The sequence below is a fragment of the Somniosus microcephalus genome, chromosome 9 (genome assembly GCF_052327205.1).
Source record: "Somniosus microcephalus isolate GS21.2 chromosome 9, FLI_Smic_1.0, whole genome shotgun sequence".
Taxonomy (NCBI): domain Eukaryota; kingdom Metazoa; phylum Chordata; class Chondrichthyes; order Squaliformes; family Somniosidae; genus Somniosus; species Somniosus microcephalus.
In genome coordinates this window covers 92,881,187-92,907,134 of record NC_140995.1, presented here as the reverse complement: position 1 = coordinate 92,907,134, position 25,948 = coordinate 92,881,187, and the positions used below count along the sequence as shown (strand labels likewise).

Genomic DNA, 25,948 nt, shown 5'->3' with positions numbered 1-25,948 from the left:
TTCCTGTCTATAAAGCATTAAATATCTTAATTTGTATGCATTATATATGTTGTGGTGCCCTCGTAACAGAAAATGGCTTGGGGAGGCTCTCCTACACATTATCATTGCGGACTGTGTGAAATCTCTGAAAATTGACAAGACAGTGAGGACGAATGCTATCAGAAATGAACTGGAACCTGGGAAGGGGTGTATGGAGGAGTGACGGCATTTGAGTTTCCATCGTTCATTTCATTTGGTTAATTTTCTCCAACAGCTCATTGGGATCGCTCGTGGAAATCCTCTGTCCCCCGAGATCAGTGACTTCCGATTGGTCAGCAACAACTTAGTAAGTGTTTCATTTTATGGACAACTACCGCCAATTGTGAGGGAAGTGGGTGAAAAGGGTTAAAAGGCGATCATAGGTGTATATACTAATAGTTTGTAGTGTAGATTGTACACTGCATTATAGGATGGGTGTGCTGTTGGGGTAAGCCGGTTACATGTTCTCTAAGTAGTGATGTTTCATGTACGTTCCACATTGAGTGTGTTACCTTTCTTTTCCTTTCTAGGATAACGTTAGTTCTGACGGCGTTCATTACTAACACATGGACGCAACGCTCGCCGCCTCCAGGTCAGAATGGGATTTTTAATGACCTTTTTGTCTCGGTATAAGGACTTCTGAGCTACTTCCCTTCTCTCCCTTTTTATGTAGGTCTCTTACAGAGTGGTTGTCAGGGGCGTCTCTTCTGGATCCGGCTGGATGCTTCCTTTCTGCAGGATAAATCGTGGACTCTTGGGGTCACGGGTAACTCTCTCTCTCTCTCTCTCTCTCTCTCTCGCGCGCGCACAATATTGGATGCTGTTTTCCTGTTCTGTCCCAATCTCATTGCATCTTTCGATTGCTAGATACAAGCGGCAAAGTCTATCTGCTCACTCCACTGTTCGCAACCGAATGTGGGTACAGTGTATCTGAGGATCCGTTTGGCAATGTTGTGTTGCGTGCCTCGGTGTTGGCATGCCTGGTAGTAAACGAGGTAAGACTGTGCGTACACTAGATGTTACTAAAATTATATTTCGCTATTGGCGTTCGGAAACCGGTGGGTAATATTGACTAACAGAAAATGCTGGAAAAACTCAGCAGGTCAGGCAACATCCGTGGCGAGACATTTGAGTTTATTTTCTTTCCAGTTTTGAAGGGTTTCGGCCGGAAACGTCAACTCTAATTTCTCTCAACAGATGTTGCCTGACCTGAGGTTTTTCCAGCAATTTCTGTTTCCGATTTAGTTCGTTATGCTAAGGTGAAATAAGCAAGATGGAATGTGTGTGGAGCATAAACCTGTTTGGCCGAATGGCCTGTTTCTGTGCTGTGAATTCTATGTAATACTATTGCATGGGGTTCTTGCCTGTTCTGGGCCTCATTAATAATACAATCCCCTTTTCTGTGACCACTGAATCTTGCTGATGTGACCGCAGTGGTTCTGCTGGCTGGGTGTCCTAAAGCGCTCTAGGCATATCCAGTAAATCATCGTTTCATTTATAAAATGAGCTGTTTGACTTCTCATGGGCTCTGCTGCCCTTCTCTAATCCATTGCCAATATCTGATGTGTGCTTCTGCATCTCCACACATGGTTCAAGTCCCTGACCTTCATGCTTAAACACACAACGTCAGTGTATTCTAGTGACATGGGGTAGTGAGTGCTGATTTCAGACCAGGGTTAATTAAAAATGTCCCAGTAAAGGATCCCCTTGGAATGAGTGACCATAACATGGTTGAATTCCATATTCAATTAGAGGGTGAGATGGTTGGATCTCAAACAAGTGTGCTAAGCTTGAATAAAGGAGACTATGAAGGTATGAGAACGGAATTGAGTAGAGTGGATTGGGAAAATAGATTAAAGGGTAAGACGATACACGATCAGTGGTGTACATTTAAGGAGTTATTTTGCAACTTCCAAAAAATATATATTCCACTGAAGAAAAGGGTGTAAAACAAGACAGCCATCTGTGGCTAAGTAAAGAAATTAAGGATAGTATTTGACTAAAAACAAGGGCATATAAGGTAGCCAAATCTAGTGGGAGGATTGGGGAAACTTTGCAAGACTGCAAGACAGCAAAAAGTAACAAAGATTGATTAAGAAAGGGAAGATAGATTATGAAAGTAAATTAGCAAAAAATATAAAAACTGAGTTTTTAGTTATATAAAAAGGGTGGCTAAAGTAAATGTTCGTCCCTTAGAGGATGAGACTGGGAAATTATGGTGGGAAATATGGAGATGGCAAAAACACTGAATATTTTGTATCAGTCTTTACAGTAGAAGACACTGAATATCCCAACACTGGACAAATGGGGCTATAGGGGGGGGAGGAGCTAAACACTATCAACTTCACTAAGGAAGTGGTACTTGGTAAAATAATGGGACTCCAGGCAGATAAATCACCTGGACCTGATGGCTTACATCCTAGGGTCTTGAGGGAAGTGGCGGTAGGGATTGTGGATGCATTGGTAGTAATTTTCCAAAACTCCCTGGACTCAGCAAAGGTCCTGGCAGACTGGAAAACTGCTAATGTAACACCCTTATTTAAAAAGGGCAGTAGACAGAAGGCTGGAAACTATAGACTGGTTAGCCTAACATCTGTGGTAGGTAAAATATTGGAGTCCCTTATTAAGGAGACAGTAACAGGACATTTGGATAATTTAATAGGACAAAGTCAGCATGGTTTTATGAAGGGGAAGTCGTGTTTGACAAATTTGCTGGAGTTCTTTGAGGAAGTAACATAGGGTGGATAAAGGGGAACCAGTGGACGTAGTGTAATTAGACTTCCAAAAGACATTTGACCAGGTGCCACACAAGATTATTGCTTATGATAAAAAATCACAGGATTGGGGTAATATTCTGGCATGGATAGAGGATTGACTATCTAACAAGGCAGAGTTGGAATAAATGGTTCATTCTCAGACTGGCAATCAGTAACTAGTGGTGTTCTGCAGGGGTCAGTGCTGGGTCCCCAACTCTTTACAATCTATATTAATGATTTGGAGGAGGACCGAGTGTAACATATCAAAGTTTGCAGATGATACTAGGATGGGAGTGAAAGTAGTGAGTGAGGAGGACAAAAAACCTGCAAGGGGACATAGACAGGCTAAGTGGGCAGAGATTTGGCAGATGGAATACAATACTAGAAAGTGTGTGGTTATGCACTTTGGCAGGAAAAATTGTAGAGCAAGTTATTATCTTAATGGCAAGAAACTGGAAAGTACTAAAGTACAAAAGGATCTGGGGGTCCTGGTGCACGAAACTCAAAAGGTTAGTATGCAAGTGATTAAGAAGGCCAATGGAATGTTGGCTTTCATTGCTAGGGGGATAGAATATAAAAATAGGGAGGTATTGCTTCAGTTGTACAAGGTATTGGTGAGTCCACACCTGGAATACTGCATACAGTTTTGGTGTCCATACTTAAGAAAAGACTTACTTGCTCTCGAGTCAGTACAAAGAAGGTTCACTTGGTTAATCCCGGGGATGGACATATGAGGAGAGGTTGAGTAGATTGGGACTCTACTCATTGGAGTTCAGAAGAATGCGAGGCGATCTTATTGAAACATAAGATTGTGAAGGGGGTGGATGCGGGGAGGATGTTCCCAATGGGTGAAACTAGAACTAGGGGGCATAGTCTTAGAATAAGAGGCTGCTCTTTCAAAACTGATGAGGAGGAACTACTTCACTCAGGGTGGTAGGTCCATGGAATATGCTGCCCCAAAAAAGCTGTAGAAGCAACATCATTACATCTATTTAAAACAGAAATAGACAGTTTCCTAGAAGTAAAGGGTTATGGGGAACGGGCAGGAATTTGGACATGAGTCTAGGTTCGGATCGGTCATGGCCCTGTGGGGAGTGGGCTCAGGGGCCATGTAGCCTGATCCTGCTCCTATTTCGTGTCTAATTCTGTTAGATTCATGAGAGTTCAGTGATAGTAGATTGGCGGTTAGGATCACATCAGCCATGATCTTATTGAATGGCGGAGCGGGCTCGAGGGGCCGATTGGCCTACTCCTATTTCTTATGTTCTTAAATGCTTTGTTTATGCTATTCTCTAGTGGAATCAGGATTTAATTCTCCTGGTCTGCTCCTAATCAGGTTTTTACTGGTGGATTGTGATGTAATGGCAGAAATGACTTTCTTTCTGATTCTGGATAGATTTCTCAGTGCTGGAATGACTAATTTTCCACTAGAACTTTGTTAAGCTCCAACTTTGTCAATTCCAGGGTGATGACCTGTTTAGGCTAACTGTACAAATTTGGATTGCTGCAATTGGTCATATGGAAAGGGCATCAACTTACCTACATACCATGACTTGTTCATATTTCCCATGGCTGGCGAGAGAAATCCTATGTGAACAGAATTATATGGAGGTATGCATTCTAGCTTTGTGGCAAAGACACTAGGGCTAATATGGTTTCATTCCATATTCAGACTTGCAGATTTAATTTGGTTCTTGGTTCTTCACACTTTTTTTTTTTTTTTCCTGGACTATTGGTTGTGGTTTTTTCTTGACTGTTTTAATTGTGACAAGTGTTGCTAAAATAGATTCTCCCTTTTTTACATGTATGGATTTGTAATTTGGACAGTGAATCTTCTAGGCCTTGCTTACTGTTGTGGTCCTTGAGCACTTTCCATGTAAAAGCTGTAGCATCATCCAGCAAAGTGAACCATTGATTAATGAGTATAATAGATTCCTGACAGCTGAAATTGCACCCACTAAACTAAATAAACCTAAAGCACTTATTCACTGCAATTTTATTTCTTTAATTGTCCATTCTGTTTGAGCACTTCTACACATTGACAATTCAATAGTTCTTTTTAATTTTCATGGTCCTTCTCTGGTACATTCCTATTGTACATCTAGAGGGAGTGTGGCAATTTGTTTGTTCCCTGATGTAGCAGGTCCTTGGGTGGGTCCCAACCTGCTTGTCCCCCCCAAGCAGCCCCTTGTGTTACAAGGGGTATGGCCAGTGACTAGACCCATAATGGTACAGCTGACAGCCAGAAAATGTATTTAGGGACTCTCCCTGCTGGACTTCCAGGGTTAAGGGAGAGGAAATTGGTGCAAGGTTCCCAGCAGCTGCAGGTTGGCACTTGTGATTAAGTCAAGGATTCATGGCTGACTGGTCATCTAGCTGAGATCTTTGCATTTGTTGGAAGAATCCATGCCACTAAGTAAAGTGGCTGCTCAGCCTGGATCCTGATGGTTGCAGTGTTGGGTTGGCAAGGATTCTTCCTACAGCTTTAAATTGTGCTCTACTTCTGTAGAAATTAGGGAGGAAGACCAGATGATTCAGCTGTTGGCTAGTTATTAGTGTAACTTAAGCTGTACATCTGATGAATTTAAATCTTGTGGCCATGTCTAACTACAGCTAGTGTTTATCTATGGATTTGGGATGAAACTATAGTAGTTAGGAAATACTAACTGAATTCTTGAGGGAGGAATTAACTTAGTTGTGCAAATTAAATTACTTTGGAGATGAAATGTATAATTTGAAATGTATAATTTGAAGTATCATTACCAGTAAAATGAATGGAGAAGTAAGGCAAGTAATTTTCTTCTAGCTTATTTATTGACTTGAATGACCTGTGTTTGGCATTGGGCAGGTTTCAGTACAAAGAATCATACCAGGAATTGAAAATGACTATAATGAAGACTGGATGGCAGCTATTCCATCAGTAAGTTGTTTGCCCAGCTTTTGTTCACTTCTGGAATCTGATTGCATTAGTTAAGTAACATGTTAAATATGGTTGTTTTAGGCACATGAAGCTGAAAACTCAGTTTGGCAAGTTGTATTTCATCTTCCTGAAGGAACTAAAACCATGACTGTGAATGAAACTTTGGGGGCTCATTACAGAATTGACACGACTGTTTCTCGGCTATTATTACGAGCTCCCTATAATGCAACCGAAGCTGAGCAGTTAATGGTGAGTACTGAGATGGCACAAGCAAATATTACTTTTGCATTATAATGTTCTAGGGTAAGATGGTTAAATTTACCCTTGTCCTTTTAACCCATCCAACCGTTTCAAAATTTCAGATCTGTGGAACAGACAACACGAGGATTTGAGTAACTTTTTTTTTATTTTTGCTTGCATCAGCAAGAGGTTACAAGTAAGCGTGCTCAAAACTGATGCATATAATACTCTAAGCATACACCGGTTTATTCCCTTACTTTAAGATCAAGCAATAGTAAGCATGTAGTGTTGGCTTACTAACACCAGCGAGTGGTCAGTTTGGCAATGGTTAGATGTATGACTTTTTCACTGGCAATTGACCCAGCCCCGAGTGTCTTAAAACAGCATCTCTTATACCCTTAAAAACCTGGGCAGGCTCCTGTGTATATGTCCCAAACTGAGACGAAATGATCGGCAGTTGATTTCCTCTTATTGGTGGCCCCCAAAGCCCTTCACACCACTTGCCTGAAGATGTTCCTGTAACGCCCAACAGTTTATTCCTGCTTGGGGTCTGTTGCTTCCATATCTGATTAACAGCTTTCGTACCAAGTTCCCACAGGAACCAATCTCTGCCTCCCAAAGCATGCTGGGATATTACATTTGGTCATGTTCTAGCAAATGGCTTATTCTTAGTCAGCTGTAGCTCGGTTGGTGGCACCCTTGCCTCTCAGAAGGTTGTGGGTTCAAGTTCCACTGCAGAGACTTGAGCACAAAATCTAGGTGACACTGCAGTGCTGAGGGTGGAGGTGCTCTTTCAGATGAGACAAACTGAGGCCCTGTCTGCCCCTTGGGTGGATGTAAAAGATACGATACCACTATTGAAGAGCAGGGATGCTATCCCTGATGTCCTGGCCAATATTTATCCCTAAATCAACATCATAAAAACATGGATTGTGGGAGTTAGCTGTGTGCAAATTGGCTGCCATGTTTCCTACATTACAACAGTGACTACACTTCAAAAATACTTCATTGGCTGTAAAGCACTTGGACATCCAGTGGTTGTGAAAAGCACTAAATGCTAGTTCATTCTTTCTAGGTAGAAAATGTGCCAATATCTAGCATCCGATCAACCACCTTCTACAAACAAGAATGGATGATCATCTTGATTGACACAGCAGTGGCCTGTCCTACTGGTGAGCTTTTTTACTGGGTGTCTTGTGTTTCTAAACCAAGCTATTACAAAATCCACAAGTAGTTTGCATTTACCCAACATGTGCACGCTAAATGTTTCATCCCTTGTCACAAGAAACCTCCCTATATATTCTCAAATCTACTTTACACTTGACTCTCTTGCATGTGTATTGTTTAGATACTTGGTTAATCCCAGGGATGAGGGGATGGACATATGAGGAGAGGTTGAGTAGATTGGGACGCTACTCATTGGAGTTCAGAAGAATGCGAGGCGATCTTATTGAAACATATAAGATTGTGACGGGGTTGGATCGGGTGGCTGCGGGGAGGATGTTCCTGATGGGTGAAACTAGAACTAGGGGGCATAGTCTTAGAATAAGGGGCTGCTCTTTCAAAACTGAGAGGAGGAACTACTTCACTCAGAAGGTGGTAGGTTCATGGCATATGCTGCCCCAAAAAGCTGTAGAAGCTACATTACATAAATTTAAAACAGAAATAGACAATTTCCTAGAAGTAAAGGGAATTAAGGGTTATGGGGAGTGGGCAGGAATTTGGACATGAGTCTAGGTTTGGATTGGTCATGGCCCTGTGGGTAGCAGAGCGGGCCCAAGGGCCGTGTAGCCTGATCCTATTTCGTGTCTAATTCTGTTGGATTCAGGAGATGGTTCTGTGATAGTGGATTGGCGGTTAGGCTCAGATCAGCCATGATCTTATTGAATGGCGGAGCAGGCTCGAGGGGCCGATACTCCTGCTCCTATTTCTTATGTTCTTAGACACTTTTTTGTATGTCACAAGTATTAATGTGATGAATTGGGATATACTACTTGTATCTTAACTGTCTGCAATCTTAGTGTTAAGATCTGTTTCGAGAGCCATGCCTTAATGATTTGAAGAAGCTTGCTTTGATTTTCTCAAGCTATTTTTAGCATTCTTCAACTAAAAAACCCAAGACATTAAGATCTTGACTTATGATCATACATTGAGGTTCAATATTTATTGCAAAATGCACTTGAGGCTCAATGGATGTTTATGAATTTGCAGTTAGTGAATACCATTGGCTGTTTGACAAAGTTGAGAAATAGACAAATATTTATCTAATCTCCTCCTATATTCACAGATGGCACTACTTTTGCTGAGAATAAGATCACCTGGCAAATTCCAAGAAGAATCCCTTCACTTAGTTTCCCAGAAGAACAGTTCTATGATGACTCTATTGTTATGGGAGTCAACCATGTTGTACTGAACCCAGATACAATAGCTGAAATGAATTATACATTGACATACAATGATACAAACATTGTTGTTGTCATTCCCACTGGAGCAGAAGGTGGTTATTACAAGGTTTGTAAGTGGTATTGCCAAGGTCAATATATGAATTGCACAACTTTATCTGTTGCAATAGTGGTGAGGACTACTTAATAACCAGCTACTAACTTGTATTTCAGAGCCACATCGCTCATGGACAATATGGCATTTTGTACTACATAGAATTATTTGTAGAACATCAATGGAAGCTAACCAAGTACACAGTGATCCATCCAGTTGCCACTCCCTTCATGCCTCAACCACCAATTGTGACCAATAGTAAGTAATCGGAGATGACCTTCCTTTTAAATGGAGTAATACTTTGGATAATTGTTTTCTCTTTTCTCTCTCCCAGATACAATTCCAGCAAAGCGAGTGTTCAATGTTACTTTAGGAAACTTCCTTCCTGATGTAGAGCTTGTAACTCTAACTATTGGCAAACAGATAGTCACAGTGGATCAGGCAGATGAGATGGGATTCAAAATCTATGCAACTACATTGCCTAACGACACTAAAGCCTACATATTGGAAGTTCCATTTGAGAATGTAAATGTGAGGCAAGAGGTAAAGTGGCTAGTCTAATCTTTGTCCTGATGTACAGATGGTATCCCATTGGTTTAACTGATTATATCTTCATGCCTTTCCTATGTTGTAGAAACGAAGGTCATTACTTGACTTCACAATTGCTAGTTATTAAAATCACAAATTTTATTAGGTCATTGCTCAATTGAAGTAATCAGAACTCGACCAAAGCATTGGTTGAACTAGCAAGCTTTTACACTAAATTATCCATTGTCAATATTCATTGTGGATAAATGTGTAAACCTTATGTAGCCCACAAACTGCAAAATCCAAATTGAACTTTTTGAACACTGAATAAACAGTATTTAAACAATAACCTGCCAAGCTGTTAAATGCTTGTCAAGTGGAACCTTATGGGCTACCTCCAGGGGCATAGCTGGTCAGACAGCCAGATTTGATTGAACAATAGCCTGAGCTGTTCTGTAGTCTTGGAACAGTCTATTAATTCTAATCCTACTCTCACCTGAAGTCTTGGGTTGTTTCCTTCAGTGGCTGCCTTTTACAGTTTTGGGGGTGGGGTTGATCATAACCGATTCAGCAGAATACTGGATTCTGAACTAACTCAAATGCACCCAATGTCTTTTTCTTGCTAGCTGTTCTGGAGTTTTGCATGGTTTTTGTGCTGAGATTGCCAACTTCCTGAACCCAGGGGGGTTCAGATTGCAGCTGTGTAGTACACTTCTCAAGGATTTAAATGGAGGCTTTTTTGCAAACCCTGCCCCAACCCCTAGATTATTCTAAAATCTTTCAAACAATTTAGATAAAAGTGGAAACTGTAGAAATACAAAGTGCAAGTCAATAGCATTCATACTAGTGTGGTTAGTCTAAGGCTGACTTGATTGTGCCTAGTAATATGGGACTTGGTGGTTTTGTCAGGAGGCAGTGTAATTTAGTGTGGGGGGGGGCAAGCACCAGTAATCAGGTTCTAATACAATAGCACAAGTATTAACACTGGGAGTCAGTTGTCATATGTGCCCAACTACTGTAGAACCTACAAGCTTTTTTCTCCAATCTGAATTGCAGAAACACTTTTTCCTTGCAGCATCTACATTCTGACATCAGATGCTATATATTGAATATCATCTACACATTCAACATAATTCCAGAAAATGAATTATTTATCCAGCATGTTGAAATAATACAGGAAGTGCCAGATATTGGTGAGTATTTAACACTGTTTTTGTATGAACTGGACAGTCCAGAAAACTAACTAATTTTTCCCCCTCTAGTATTGCCCAAGGCCACTGGATTCTGTGATGAAAAGAACCTGTACCTGCTAGTAACTATTGGGAACTTGGTGCATTACTGGCTTCCATTCATTGGTAAAATGCTAGTAACAGCACAATCTGCACATGATTATGGGTACCTGCTTGTGGAGAATACCACCCATACTTTATTTGGTGTCCCACTCTCTGCAATGGGTGTAATTTATGAGGTATGTGTTGCACATCACTTTTTGTTACTTCATACGAAAAAATATAGAAGCTAACTCCAGCCCAACTTTTTTATTTTAGGAACTGAGTCTTCATGGGACTGTAGTTAGGCTTAACCTGACCCTGAAGGACAAAAATACATTGAGGATTGAGATCCCTTTCTCTGTATCCTGCAGTTTTCCTCCTGTAGATCTTGCAGGCAAGTTCTACAATGTAGGCAGAATCTGGATTCAAAAGATTAACCTATAATTATGAAGTAAACACTTTTTTTCATTTTATTGGTAGTGTGCTTTCCAAATGGAACCATGGTGGTCACTGCAGTTGTAGATACACTACCTGACCTAGATCCTAGTAAGATGTTACTGAGGGATGGAAAATGTCAACCAATGGCATTTGATCATGATAAAGCCTTCTTCCAGTTTCATGTTAATAGCTGTGGCACCACCAGAACAGTAAGTTGGAAGTGTGGTGTCTCTGCTGCACTTTAAATTGCAACTACAAACTCCTCCCCATTTGTATCCTAGAGTATATGGCTTTTGTGGCTAATCTTGTACTGTGTAACTGTTTAGATTAAAGGGAACTACTTGATCTATGAGAATGAAGTTTCATACCCAAGAGAGCTGATTCCTGTTGACTTCCCAGTTATCACTAGAGACCCAGATTATCGGTAGGTACAACTATGCAAGATATATATCTGTAGACTTTGACTGGTGGTGGTAAAAGCTTGCTTGGTTTTTCCCAATAGGTTAACTGTCTCTTGTCGGTACCAAATAAACAATACTGTAGCCCTTGGGTTTGTGAAGGGACATCAGAAAGACACTGGTCACAATTCTACAGCCTATGGATGGCAAATAGTGAGGGGTAAGCATGCCTGTTGGTCTGAATTCTGTTACAGAAATATGGAGCATACTCCAACTTTGCTTTGAAAGTAACTTCCCATAGTCGATAACCTTTTTAAAATGCATGCCCACAACTACCTTTCCTATGGCATTTGGATAAACTGAACTTTGCTGTAGAGCATGTAACTCCTAACTGTAGACTGGTGTATTGGGCAAAAAATGGACTCCAGTGCTTCAATATATTTACTCTTGACCTTGCTAATCTACTGTAAAATGACCTGAAAGCCATTACCCACTAACTCACCTGTTCAGAGGCTTAGGTTCCTCACTTGGCTTGCTATTGTATTGTGAAATGTATCCTTTGAAAATACACATTCACATTCAATGTTCAGGCTAATACAAACTGGGCAGAAGATTGGTTAGTCCTCATCTGAATATTGTGCAGAAGCTTTTTTTTTTTTTTTAATTTTAGGGCGCAAGAATCCAAGGCATACTTTGGACCTACAGTCAAGGATTTACAAAAGTAAGCTGGACAAACACTACATTTTTGATCTCTTCATTCCCTGTACAAAAAACTAATAAATTCTGCCTCCATAGGTGCTGATTACTTGGATTTCTACAAAGATGATGAATACCCAGTGGTGGTGAATTGGACAGAATCCCTCTATTTTGAAGTTGAGCTGCTAAACCACCAAGATCCCCAAACTAACTTATTGTTGGATCAGTGCTGGATGACTACAACTCCTGATCATAATAGCCCACCAGAGTGGCGCATTATTCAGGCTGGGTGGGTAATAGTGTACATGTCTAGGTATTACTTCTCCTCCCATTGTCTGTCTAAACTAAATGTCTGTCTGTCTGAACAGTTGTGAGAATAAAGAAGAAATGTTCATGGCTGCCTTCCACCCAGTAACCAACAGTATCCAGTATTCCCACCAGTTGAAAAGATTTGAAGTAAAAACATTGAAACTGTCTCCTGCAGAACAAGCTGTCTTGCCAAAGAAAGTAAGTCTGGGGGTTGCACATCAATTTCACAAGGCATTGTGGGAATTGATCAAACCATTTCACCTAGCTTACAAAGGACATCTTCCACTTGCTTAATTTAGCATTTCACATTGGCAATTTCCTCAGATGCACTTAATTCACTAAATGATCAGGTTATTAACAATGCAACTATATTTACAGGTATACTTTCACTGCAGTGTTTGGGTTTGTGATAAGCAATTAGCTACCAACTCTTCTTGCAATGGGCAATGCACACCTGGAAAACAAGGTAAGAAATGGCACATGTGCAACTAATTTGAGCTTGAATGTTCTATGCACTGATGCTTAAATTCTTGCAGGTCCAAGCACCCACCTGGATATGCGCAAAGATTATGTATCACTTGGAGAAGTGTGGCTTTTTGCTGGAACATTGTTGGAACAAGCAAAGAATGAACCAAGTGAGTTTAATACAGATTCAAAATGAAGGGATGCCTTTAAAAAGCAATGTAACTCTTGCCTAATTGGTCCAATCACTGCCCATTTGGAAGTTTAGTTCTGATACTGGATGCCTAAACCAATTTGACTTGAACTACTGGTCATGCTCAACAGTTTCTTTTGTATCCTTAAGTGCTTGCTTGTGGTAACCTGGGGTGCTTGATTATCCTGCTCACAGGTTGTTGGAGAGGAATCCTCCATGTCCTGCTCAACAGGACTCCTGTTAAACTAATGACTAGTCTGAAATAGCCATCTTTCAACCAGCCCCCATAAGCTTGATGTCTCCTGAAGATGTTGAATGTACCTTTATCAAATCCCCACTTGATGACTAGTGTTGGCAGGCTATTCCCCAGGTGATCTTTCAGCTGATTCCTCTCTGGATGTGAGGTTGCACTGGCTGCAGGATTTCCACAAGAGCCACAATGTAGTTAGGTGCAGAGTGCAGGTTTTTTCCTTCCAGCCCAGAATTGCTGCAGCACCTAGTGTACCTAACTCTTGGCAGTTCTCCAGGGTCTCAGCTGGGACTGTTTGGTAATGTGTTTAGGGACATGTGAAGGCAGGAAGACATTCAATCTGTTTTGTTTTTCAGGTGTAATACACCCTTACTGGCTGTGGGTGCTGGGAAGCTGTTCAGCAATCTTCTTAATTCTTATACTAATTCTTGTAAAAATGCACATGTACCCTTGAACAAATAAAACCTGTTGAATTTGAACTGGCTTGGTGTAAACTTTTTTTAAAGCAAGGGTTAATTTTTCCTGGAATGAGAAATACTTTTTTCTCATTACTATCAATCATTGTATGGTGCTACAATATAAATCCAATTAATGGTCTTTTCAAATATTTGTTAAACCCTCCCCCCATGTACAGATTTCCATATCTATTTGGTATGTGGGTCACATCACCTCATGTAGAAGTTTCCACATTTATTTGAAATGCCTGTAGGTGGTGCTACACGTCACTGTTGATCGCTCTTAACAGATGGCTGGCTGCTACTGACTAACTCCAGACTCGGCCACTGTTGTAGAGCACTCGTCAAATCTCATCTGTTGATTTATGGCTTTAGGTTTTTAGTTCTCCTACAGATAGAATGAAAGGTAATGGACAGCCTGGTATGCAAATGATGGCTAGGATAATCAAAGGAGAGTTCTGTCTGCCACACTATTGCCATTGTAATAGTTGAGGTAGAGGCTGGAGTTGACCATTATGCTGCATGTTTCAGCAGATTGTATAAGCTCTGAATCTGCCACAGTGAAGGCCATGATTTGACTTTAAACATCCATTTTACAAGGATCGTGCAATTCTAATGTAGCACCTAGTCTACTAGTGGTTCATGTAATAGCATACCACTGCAGCACAAACTTCCATATTTTGTCTTTCAGCCTTTACCATTCCATTGCAGGTTTTTCTTTCCTTGACCTGAATACTGCCCTTAAATCTATGCAACACCAAGATCAACAAGTGACCTATTCTCACTTGGTGTGAACTTTCTCCCAGCATATCTTGAAATGAAGGACTCTCCTCCTTCCAACAAACTAACAATGTCAAGTGTTCTGCCTGGATCCTGAGTATTGGCTACTCACAGCAGTCTTGACCACATTTTGGGTGATTTTTAAGTGGATTGAGTGATCCCTTTACAAAGCCTTCTCTGTTCTGTCTGCAAGTGGTTCATTGAACCTCCTCTGCCCCTCCTCCAATGCCTTTCTTGGCATTCCTATAATCCTACAGAAACAGACCTTGATTATCTTTCCCATTTTCCTGTCTTCCTTTCAATTAGGATGTACTTTGTCTTCATTCTTATGACTAATGTGTTTATTTTCTAACCTACATTGCATATTCACTTTCACATCTTGCAGTGATTGTTTTGTGGTGGGAGCTGGCATGTCTAGTGCTACTTGATGGTTATCCTTCTCTTCCTTTTCCCCTCCCTCCCACCCATTTTATATCTTCCACTTCTGAGTGGCCTGTTGCTCAATGCTATTGGAATGCAGTGTATTTCCATTTGTATTCCCAAATTTCTTAATCACATTTTCCCTTGATGTATATTTCAAAAGATGGGGAGAACTGACCTACAGACCAGTTAGCCTGACATCAGTAGTAAGAAATACTAGATTCTTGGATGTGGTGACAGGGCACTTAAATCATGATTGGAAAGGGTCAATATGGATTCGTGAAAGGGAAATTGTGTTCCAAGTTTTGAAGTTGTAACCAGCAGGGTAGTTAAGGGGAACCAGTGGATATGATGTATTTAGATTTTCAGAAAGCATTTGTTAAGGTGCCATACCAGCTTATTACACAAAATTGGGGGTAATAGTAGCATAGATCAGTCAACTGACATGAGTAGGAATAACTGTCTTTTGGGTTGGCAGGCTGTAACTAGTAGGGTACTTCAAGGATTGGCCCTCCACTATTTACAATCTATCAAGTTATTTAATTGGGGGTGTAAGACAATGTAATGTGTCCAAGTTTGCTGACAATACAATGCTAGGGGGAAAAGTTGAGGATGCAAAGGGATATAGACTGGTTAAGTGAGGGAACTGTGGGTGATCTACTTTGGTAGGAAAAATAGAAAAGCAGAATATTTTGAAATGTTTGTATTCAGCCAGAACATGCAAGCAATTGGGAAAGCTATGTTAACCTTGTACTCCAATCATTTTGTAATGAGTAAAAAGTCAACTGCAATTATATAGGGCCTTGAGACCACATCTAGTGCTGTAGACAGTCTTGGTCTCCTTGCCTAAAGAAGGATATACTTGCCTTGGAGGGAGTGCAATGAAAGTTCACCAGACTGATTCCTGGGATTTGGTTTGGGGGGGAGGAAGGATTGTCTTATGGAGATTAGGCCTATAGTCCTTGGAATTAGGTCATCTCATTGAAACACAATTCTTGCAGGCCTTGACTGGTAGATGGTGGGAGGATGATTCCCCTGGCTGGGGAGTCCAGCACTCAGTCTCCAGAATAAGGGGTTGGCCATTTTGGACTGAAATAGGAGAAATTTCTTCACTCTGGGTTGTGAATCTTTGGAATCCTCTAGATGCTCAGTCATTGAGTATTTTCTAGATTGATAGGTTTTTGGAAATTGAGGTTAGTGTAGGAAGGTAGAGTTGAAGTAGAGCAGCTATGATCTTGCTGAATGGCAGAGCAAGCTTACAGGGCAGTTATGACTCTGACACTAACAGAAGGAGGCCATTTGGCCTGTAGTCTGTGCTGGCTCTGTAGAGCAATCCAGTCAGTCCTATTTCCACTGCTAGCCCTGTAAGTTTATTTCCCTCAGTGCCTATCCAGTCTCCCCTGTCTCTCTACTTCCACCACTTCAGTCAGCAGCAAATTCCAGGTCCTCACCACTTGCTACAGATGGTTTTGCCTCAATCTTGCCCAAAACACTAAATCAGTGTCCCCCTAATCCCTGTCCCATCAACTAGTGAACAGCCTTTCCCCATCTACTGTATCCAAACCTGTCAATTTTGTACACCTCTATCAAATCGCCCCTCTACCTCCTTTGCCTTAATGAAAACAAATCCAGTTTCTCCAACCTGTCCTTGCAGCTAAGATTCTCCCCAATCCTGGAACAATTCTGGCAAATCTCCTCTGCTCCCTCTCTGGCCTTCACATCCTTCCTAAAGTGTGACCAGAACTGGTGCAGTACTCCAGTTGTGGCCTAACCACCACTTTAGAGAAGTTATGCTAAACCTTTATAATGTAATTATAAAGCTTTTGATCTTTTTTAAAAAAAAAAAAAAAAAAAAATAATCCATCTCCAATGCCTCTACCCACTTTCAAACAGTCTTCTTTGACAGATCCATCCTTTAGTGGTGGTTTGTCATTACAAAAAGCACCCCAACCTTCACTAGTAAACCTGAGCTAGTATCAGATATCTGTTGCAAGTTCCCTAACATGGATGGTTTATGAAACTGGTACTGTGAACTTTAAAAAAGTTCCTCTTGATAAACTGAGGAATATGATGACTTGGTCCTCCATTCCTAAGTGTTTAAATTCTTGGAGTGTTAGTAAAACCTTTGCCTTCAGGTAATCCTCCTTTTCCTGATCTTCCTGCGTAACTTGGTGTTGTACCTGGAGAGAGGAAAATGACAGGCTTTAAACCTTCTCGTTGAACTGGCTGATATGTTTCTATTGGACATGTAGGTTATTTAACACCCATTGTTTTAAGCAGGTGGCTATTTGCAACACAAGGTCTGATTGGTCACCTTGGATAGCAGTCCTGATTTCGGAGTGGTCCCCTTGCCAGACAAGATACCCGGCAGCTTATCTGGAATGTGTCCAGAAAAGGCCCAGTCTTAACATGGTTTGGGATTGTCATTCTCACTTTGGGGAGATGGATTTCATGCAGGGGGGTGGGGAAATGGTATAGTAATGTTACTGAGCTAGTAATCCAGAGACTCATGATCCCTGAGATGTGAGTTCAAATCCCACCAGGGCAGCTGGGGAGTTTAAATTCCATTAATTGTGGAATAAAAAGCTAGTATCAGTTTCATGGTTACCATTACTATCAGATTGTAGTTTAAAAACCCATCTGGTTCACTAATGTTCATTTAGGGAAGGAAATCTGCTGTCCTTACTGATCTGTTCTATATATAACTCCAGACCCACAGCATGTGGTTGACTCTTAAATGGCCTAGCAAGTCACTAAGACAAAGAATAAAACCAGCTATGGATATGACAACAGCACACTCAGCCCAGTTGACCCTGCAAAATCCTCAACATCTAGGGTATTGTGCCAAAATTTGGGAGAGCAACAGCATAGCCATACTCAGAACGGTCCCAGACCTGAAACATTAACTTGGTTTCTCTCTCCACAGATGCTGCCTAGTCTGAGTACTTTCAGTCAAACTCCTCCATCAGCATCCCAGGGTATGGTCTGTCCCACTAACAACACTGGTACAGTTGCAAAGGAGTGGCCCTCATAGCTTCAGGTCAAGCATAGACAAGGAAACCACCTGCTGATTTACCACCTACCACCCTCCCTCAGCTGATGAATCAGTACTCCATGTTGAACGCCACTTGGAAGAAGCTCTGAGGGGTAGCAAGGGCACAGAATGCACTCTACGTGGGGGACTGCAATGACCAAGAATGACTCAGTCATACCACTACTGACTGAGCTGGCCAAGTCCTGAAGGACATGCGTGTCAGTCTGGGCCTGTCAGGTGGTGAGAACCAACACAAGGGGGAAAAACTTACCTGACCTCGTCCTACCTGTCACAGCTGCAGCTGTCCATGACAGCATTGGTAGCAGTGACCACCACTGTCACTGGAGACAGTCCTGTCTTCACACTGAGGATACCCTCCATTGTGGTGTGTGGTACTACCACTGTGCTAAATGTGATAGATTCAGAACCGATCTAGCAGCTCAACTAGGCATCCATAAGGTGCTGTAGGCCATCAGCAGCAGAATTGTATTCCTCCACAATCTGTAACCTCATTGCCTGGCATATCCCTCACTACCATTCCCATCAAGCCAGAGGACCAATCCTGGTTAATGAGTGTAGAAGAGGATGCCAGAAGCAGTACCAGGCATATCTTAAAAATGAGCTGCAACATAGGACTACATGCATGCTAAAAAATGGAAGCAGCATGCTATAGACTAGGCTAAGCGATCCCAAAATCAACGGATCAGATCTAAGCTCTACAATCCTGCCACCAATCGTGAATGGTGGTGGACCATTAAACGACTAGCTGGAGGAGGGGGCTCCATGAATATCCCCATCCTCCATGATGGTGGCGCCCAGCATGTGAGTGCAAAAGACAAGGCGGAAGATTTTGCAACCATCTTCAGCCAGAAGGGCCGAGTGGATGATCCATATCGGCCTCCTGAGGTCCCCACCATCACAGAAGCTAGTCTTCAGTCAATTTGATTCACTCCACATGATAGCAAGAAATGGCTGAGCGCACTGGATACAGCAAAGGCTATGGGCCCCGACAACATCCCGGCTGTCATGCTGAAGCCTTGTGCTCCAGAACTAGCCACGCCTCTAGTCGAGCTGTTCCATTACAGCTACAACATTGGCATCTATCCGACAATGTGGATAATTTATACCATCCTGACTTAGAAGTATATCGCTGTTCCTTCATTGTCGCTGGGTCAAAATCCTGGAACTCCCTCCCTAACAGCACTGTGGGAGTACCTTCACCTCACGGACTGCAACGGTTCAAGAAGGTGGCTCACCACCACCTTCTCAAGGGCAATTGGGGATGGGCAATAAATGCTGCCCTAGCCAGCGACGTCCACATTCCCATGAACGAATAATATAAAAAGTTGAGATGAATGGAAGAAGTCCACGACCTGCATCTGCAACACATTGCAGGAGGGTTCTCATAACCTGCACAACACCCTGGAGTCTAACAGCCTGGGATATTATTGTAGCTTCAAGACTTGTGAAAGATCCAAAGTGGGGGGGGGTCTATTTTAGTCTGATAATTGCTCCTGTAAAGGATCTTGGGATGCTTTACTACATTAAATGCAAGTTGCTGTTGATATAGTAGCAATAATCATTTGGGCAGAAATGAGGTAGAGGGTTTAACTTTGCCCCATAGCCCCCATTTAAAGGTGGCAGAGCAGGCTTGTGGTGGACCTTAAAGGAATCTGGCAGTTTTTTGTGGCAGCAGTGGAAATGTATTTTTTTTTATCTTGTGGCAGATTTACGGTATTGGCCTTTGAGAATGCATTTTACTGCCCCTAAAATGGGTAGTAAGTCAGGAGAATCCAGGCCTAGATGTATTTTAACATCATTCCATGACAACAATGTAAACTTTAGTATGTAATTTCACACTATTTCCTTTATTCTGTAGTTTATGGTCTTCTAATTGTATATGCAATCCACTAGACCAATGTAAAAGGAAAGAAACGAAAATCAAGAATTCTTTTTCAGAAGGGAAGGTTAAATAAAAGTCAAGCTTTTGGGGGTTGAAATTGGGCTTGGATTGCTCAATGGTGATCGCCCTACCATTTGATTTTTTTGATTTTTAGAGGATGTATTGCATATTTCGCCTTGGATCAATTGTTTCTTCTCCCCACTAAGTCTGAAAGTAAATATCCTATTCTTTATCGGTTCAATATTTTGAGTGTTTTCATGATTTGAAATACCTTCCATGCCAGTGTTCCTCTTCCAAGTGCTTGAAGTTTGAGTACAGTACAGCATCAAAGCTTAATATATAAATATTGGGCACATACCCAGAATGCTAGCGGCCACACCTGGACAGTCAATTCTGCTAAATAAGTGGTCTTTATGACTTGTGTGGAAGCACGTGGTACAGTAGTCAAAATTATCACAGAGTACAAACAAATCTGGTGCCCACAATTGGGTCTCTTCTGCAACCATCACACCTTTTTTGATCACAGAAGAGAAAGTACTGTTAGATTTTACATGTGGTAACTAGTGCTGTTTCTATAAATTATTTAATAACATGGCTCACTATTAATACAATATAATAAGGCTTTGCTGTTATAAGAAATTACAGCCAGTAATTGTGTACTAATTATACTTTAATTTTGCTTTTTTTTACCCCTCTTGAACAATTATCAACAAGTTGTTATTTTACTAAGTGCCCTGTGCCTCTTAAGCCAAAGTATCCTTATGGCCAACTGAACTGACTGGATGAAATTATTCTAAGTAACAAGAATGTTGCTACCAGTGTAAAGGGCAAAAACTTCTTCATTTATTAACGAGCATTTGGTGCTAGCCTGTGCAAAAGCTTTACTTGTCTACAGTAAGAAATGTTTGATCATGTCGAAGAGAGAGTTGGAGGATGAGAGTCTGGATATAAGCTCCTAAAGCCAGAGGCAGCTTTGCATTCCCAAACTGTTACTGCTACTAGACAAAACAAACCCATTAAGGTAGTGACCTAGGCTCGTCCTTTGCAAGCCCATTCATGGAATAACAAAAATGCCAGTCCTTTACCATTGTACATTGGCAGACATCTCCCCTACAATGTTCTGTTCCGATTAGCTAGCTTATTAAAAGTAGGCCGACCTACTCATCTACAGAGACACAAGACATCAGTTCCACATTCCACTATGGCTACCAGCAGCTTTAAAAACATACTTTTTCAAATATTTATCCAGTTCCTTTTTTAAATCTATTCTTGATCCTGCTTCCACCACTTCCAAAAACGATATCCAGTTCAGCTCACAAGGGGTCCAACTAGTCACGTATTGGGCAGTATGGGTGCTGAGACCACTTGCGGGAGTGATGAGTCTCACTATACTCAAGACAATACCTAAGGAAGACCTTAAACTTGTAACATACACATAGAAACATAGAAGAAAGGAGTAGGCCATTCGGCCCCTCGAGCCTGCTCTGCCATTCAATGAGATCATGGCTGATCATCCAAATTCAGTACCCTGTCCCTGCCTTCTCCCCATATCCCTTGATCCCTTTAGCCTTAACTGTATCTATTTGTCCTTCTATGAATGGTAATAAAGATAATTGCAAATCAACCTGCATTAATGATCCCATATTTGAGTATTACATTTCAGCTTGAAAGATTGTGGATAATCTAGAAAAATAATAAACTATCACTAACGACACTTACAAAATAAAGAGTTCTGTAATGTAGTGTATCCATCCAAAATCAATATCATCTGTTTGTGGAATCCTGAAATATTTAAAAAATGGTAAGTGTGAGGTGCAATATTCCAATTTGAATAAAACATTTTTAGTACAATAGGGCTTCTTGCTCAATAGTTACAAATTTAAACAAGATACTATAGTTAGAGGAGGAATCAAAGCAAATCTTTTTCACATATTTACAGATAGTCAGCATAAGTTCCCCGAAACATACTTTTTTCAATTTTATTTGTGATGTTTAAACTGGGAATATTTTTTTTTTAAATACAACACAATTCAGTCCAACACTAGAATGGTCCCAGCATGTTTTACCTTTTGATGTTCCAAAGGTTTCATTTCTTTTATTTGAAATAGCAATATTTAATCTTATAAAAGCACCATGAACAGATTTGGTTCCCCAATAAGCAATTACTAGAAAAATTTTACTATTTCAAGATCTGTATTGAAATCCATGGATACTTTACAATTACCAACAAAACCTGTCTTTTGCCTCATAAAAGAAAAACTGAGAGGCAGACACCATAGCCTGGATTTTGCTATAATAATAATGGCGAGACTATTATTACAGGGTAAATCTGACAGCAACTTCTGCCGTTCGCACGACTGTGTGGCTGTTCATGGTTCCAACACCATCAAGTTTGCGGATGATACCACGGTGGTAGGCCAGATCACCAACAACGATGAGTCAGCCTACAGGGAGGAGGTCCAGCATCTCGTGAAGCGGTGCGCCGATAACAACCTGGCCCTCAACATCAAGAAAACTAAAGAAATCATTGTGGACCTCAGGAAGTCTAAAGGTGGAAGTCACACCCCCATCCACATCCATGGGGCTGTGGTGGAAAGGGTGGACAGCTTTAAGTTCCTTGGAGTCCACATCACGGAACACCTCTCCTGGTCCCTCAATACCTCCTCTCTGGTAAAGAAGGCCCAGCAGCGCCTATATTTCCTAAGGAGGCTGAAGGGATGTAACCTGTCGCCCCTGATCCTCTCTAACTTTTACCACTGCACAATAGAGAGCATCCTGACGAACTGTATCGCAGTATGATATGGCAGCTGTAGTTACTATGACCGGAAAGCCCTGCAGCGGGTAGTCAAAACTGCCCAACGCATTACCGGCACCCGGCTACCGACCATAGAGCACATATACCAGAAATGCTGTTTACGGAGGTCACGGACCATCATCAAAGACCCTACCCATCCCAGCCACAGTCTGTTCGCCCTCCTGCCATCTGGGAGACGCTACAGATGCATTCGCACCCGAACGACCAGATTTAGGAACAGCTTCTTTCCCAGGGCTGTCATCCTACTGAACTCCACAAATAAACCCTAAAGCCTGCACATCTGCCAATGCACTTTATTATGTTTATGTTAATGTATTACAAGTCAAATGAATGTTGAATGTTTAAATGTCTTAATCTAAATGTGCACTCTCGGGAGCCGCAAGCCTACATTTCGTTGTACTGCACTTGTGCACTAACAATGACAATAAAGTTGATTATTATTATTATGCATAGTTAAATGCGGAAATCCAGAAGTTGCTGTCAGAGATACCCTGCTCCTCCACAGGATGCGCTGTTGCAGTCCTCACCGATTAGACTCGGCATTGAATCACTGTAAAGGCGTGAACTTGGGTATTTACCCACTAGTTCTGCACTAAAGACGGCTGAAAAAGTTAGGGCTAGTACATTTAGGAGTATGGAAGTTTTTAACGGCATAGTAAGTGATAATTACTGCTGAACAACCTCTCTGGCCCATAAAAGTTAATGTTATAAGTGTGGAGTCTCATTCCCTCAGAAGAAAATTAATGTTGCAGATTTTTAAATTTTTTTTAAAACTTTTTCTGTTTGTCTCTTTTATCTCTCCCTAATTCCTATCTCTATTTCCCAATCTTTATTTTGCTTTCTCTACATAATTTAAATATAATTTATATTTCCTGCTTCATACTTCCAGCTTTGGACTCTGCGTGGCACAGTAAGGATACTTCAATCTGATTGGTTGAAGAGCCTCACTGTTGCACAGACGCCACAGATCCCCTGTAGAGGGCTAGTGAAAATCTCCGCTGACAAACCCGCAAAATGGGCAGTTGTCACTAAGGTAAACAGCAAAGGCCATTCATTCGCCGTTGAGAGCTAAATCCGGGCCCGTGTCTCTCGTTGCCTGAAATTGAACTTACTGCGGCAGAGGCTGAATTTTCTGCAGTTTTTTATATTTTACCTTTGCATTCTAGGACTGATTATGGGTTTCTTAATTCTCTTGCCTTTTAGCAGCTTTCACCTAAGCATGGTAAATCCAAGTACAATTCAATACAAATATATTTTCATGTAAATATTTTAAAAATTCTGTATTCCTGTGTGTACTTGGCTTTTCCTATTTATCTTTGTTTAGCACTTTTAAAAAAATATACTTTCGAGCTCTGGGACATCTTTTCCATTTTGATTCTCTCAAATAAAATTAATCAGAGATTTGTGAATTAGGTATAACAAAATTTGTTTGAGTTCTTAATTCAAAAGTTTTTTGGAATTTTTCTTCATTTCTGGTGAATTTTCATTTTTCTATTGTTAAGACTTAAGAATTAAAAGGGTGCTATCTTTTGAAATTTTGAAAATTTAGCACCAGGCACTAAGGATTCTGAACTTCTACTAAATTGGGAGTTAGCGCCTCAGGAAGGAAGTAGGGTGCTAAATCAAGCGCTAATGACCTCAGTGGGGTGGTACAGGGCCGTTACTAGCAGAGCGCTAATGAATTTCAGGTGCAATGCACTCAGCAATGATCCTTCACAGTGGTTCCTTCCAGCTCTTAAAGGGGAGATTGCAGCATTGTGCAGATTCTCATTTTCAGCATTGCTGGCTTTGAGGCGACCTGCGAGCAAGTGAATCCCTTGATGACTGTGGCTGTTCCCACTCCCAGGGAGAGAGCTTGTCGGTTCACAGACGTGGCATTGGTGGCTGGAGTGGAGCGAAGGAGGGCAATGCTGTTCCCGGCCACTGGAAGGAGGCCATTGCCCCTGGTGTTCAGGGCAATGGGGAGGGAAGTGGCCCAGGAGATCTCAGCCAGTAGTGTGGTGGAACATAGCCTGACACAGTGCTGCAAGAAATTCAACAACTTCAAGGTGAGTACATGCTTCAACAGCTCCTACATACCAGCATCTGCACCTCAGTATGTGCACACTGCACAAACAACCACTCACCTACTCAAACTTACATCCACATCTCACTCCTTACCTACAATCACAGCTATTCAACGACGGCAGACATATCTCCCAGACACACAGCTGGACTCTGACTCAAACACATTTGTTTCTCTTGCAGGCCAAGATGGCCCACAATAGGAGGGCGCAGCAGAGAACAGGCGGGGGTGATGCGCAGCACCAGCAGCTTTCAGACCTGGAGGAGCGAGTGCTGCGACTCATTTGGCAGCAGGTGGTGGACGCCGTGGCCATAGGCAACTTCGACCCCCTTGGGGGCAACAATGATACGTTCATCCCCTCTCCTCTCATCCCATTTCCCCCTCATACCGCAAACCTTTCTCACTTTACACCTCCTGAGAATGTCTGCATTCCTTGCTCCATTCCTGCCCCCCTGCCTTCACCTTAACGTGAGAGTTGTACCTTTTTGCTTTCAGATAATCAGCAACCAGATGACCAGCCTATCCCTGAGCGTGAGCTTATCCCCACAGAGTGAGGGAGGTGAAGAGCAGGAGGAGCAAAGCATCGCGTCACTGCATCTCTCACCCGCAGGCACCACCTTAGATACTGGCACTTTGCGATATTTAGAGGCAAGTTTAATAGAGGGGTCTGCACTGGTGATGCACCGGGGACGAGCGGGCTACAGCAGGGACAGGGGGAAAGGGTAGTTCAGGAGTCAGCTCCCCGGAGGGCGAGTTTGCGCGTGAGTTCTGCTGCACAGGACTCAGATGAGGACCTCAATGGGAAGGCATTCACTAGAAGGCTGATGGCCATGCACACCAAGATGATAGGTGCAATGGCAAGGGTGCTCGAGAGCCTCTCAACAATGGTAGGGCGCATGGAGGAGTCCACCTCCAACATTGCACAGAGCTCTGCGCACACCGTGGAGCCCATTACTTCCACTATGCAGAGGATGGTGGACTCCCAGAGAGACCATGCGATTCCAGACCTCATGCCGCGTGTGATGGGTGATGTGGCAGCTTCCATTGCAGCGCAGGCGGAAGCGACGCAACGTCTTAGTGCTGTAATGCAGTCAATGGTTGCTGCCATCAAGTCTCAGACTGTTCTCCTGCAGTCTCAGCTTGATGCCACAAAAGCTCTGAATGCTGCCATCATCGCTGAGTCTGCCACAGTCCACCGGGGATCTCACGGTGTCACAGCAGGCCAGCAATTGGTGCTCCAGCAGATTGGTAGGGATACTCAGGTGCTGCCCCAGGGGAGTGGGTCAGTGGAGCAGGAACCTGCAGTCCACTCTCAGGATGACAGCATTCCTGCTCCCACCACTGCCACTCCGCTATTGCACATGTCGCTGCCTGCCATCCAGTCAGCCCAGGCTGCTGCTGCCCATGCTGAGGTGGTGCAGTCTACAGCTGGGCCTTCCAGGCCCAGAGCTGGTCGAGGATATCCTGCAAGGCCATCTAAAATCTCTGACACCGACACTCC

General features: G+C 42.2%; 1 protein-coding gene across 1 annotated transcript; it reads left to right on the top strand.

The window, feature by feature from the left end:
• The first annotated feature begins 379 nt into the window (after window positions 1-379).
• LOC147112532 (uncharacterized) lies at window positions 380-13,454 on the top strand. The gene is made up of 23 exons (XM_085996862.1): window positions 380-466; window positions 549-610; window positions 692-784; window positions 886-1,013; window positions 4,239-4,385; window positions 5,623-5,694; window positions 5,776-5,943; window positions 7,010-7,106; window positions 8,222-8,445; window positions 8,550-8,688; window positions 8,765-8,973; window positions 10,034-10,151; window positions 10,221-10,426; window positions 10,506-10,623; window positions 10,710-10,876; window positions 10,994-11,091; window positions 11,170-11,285; window positions 11,736-11,786; window positions 11,861-12,050; window positions 12,130-12,268; window positions 12,449-12,536; window positions 12,607-12,708; window positions 13,332-13,454. The coding sequence occupies exons 1-23, from the start codon at window positions 450-452 to the stop codon at window positions 13,427-13,429; spliced, it is 2,847 nt and encodes a 948-aa protein (XP_085852988.1). The 5' UTR covers window positions 380-449; the 3' UTR covers window positions 13,430-13,454.
• The last annotated feature ends 12,494 nt before the right edge of the window (window positions 13,455-25,948 follow it).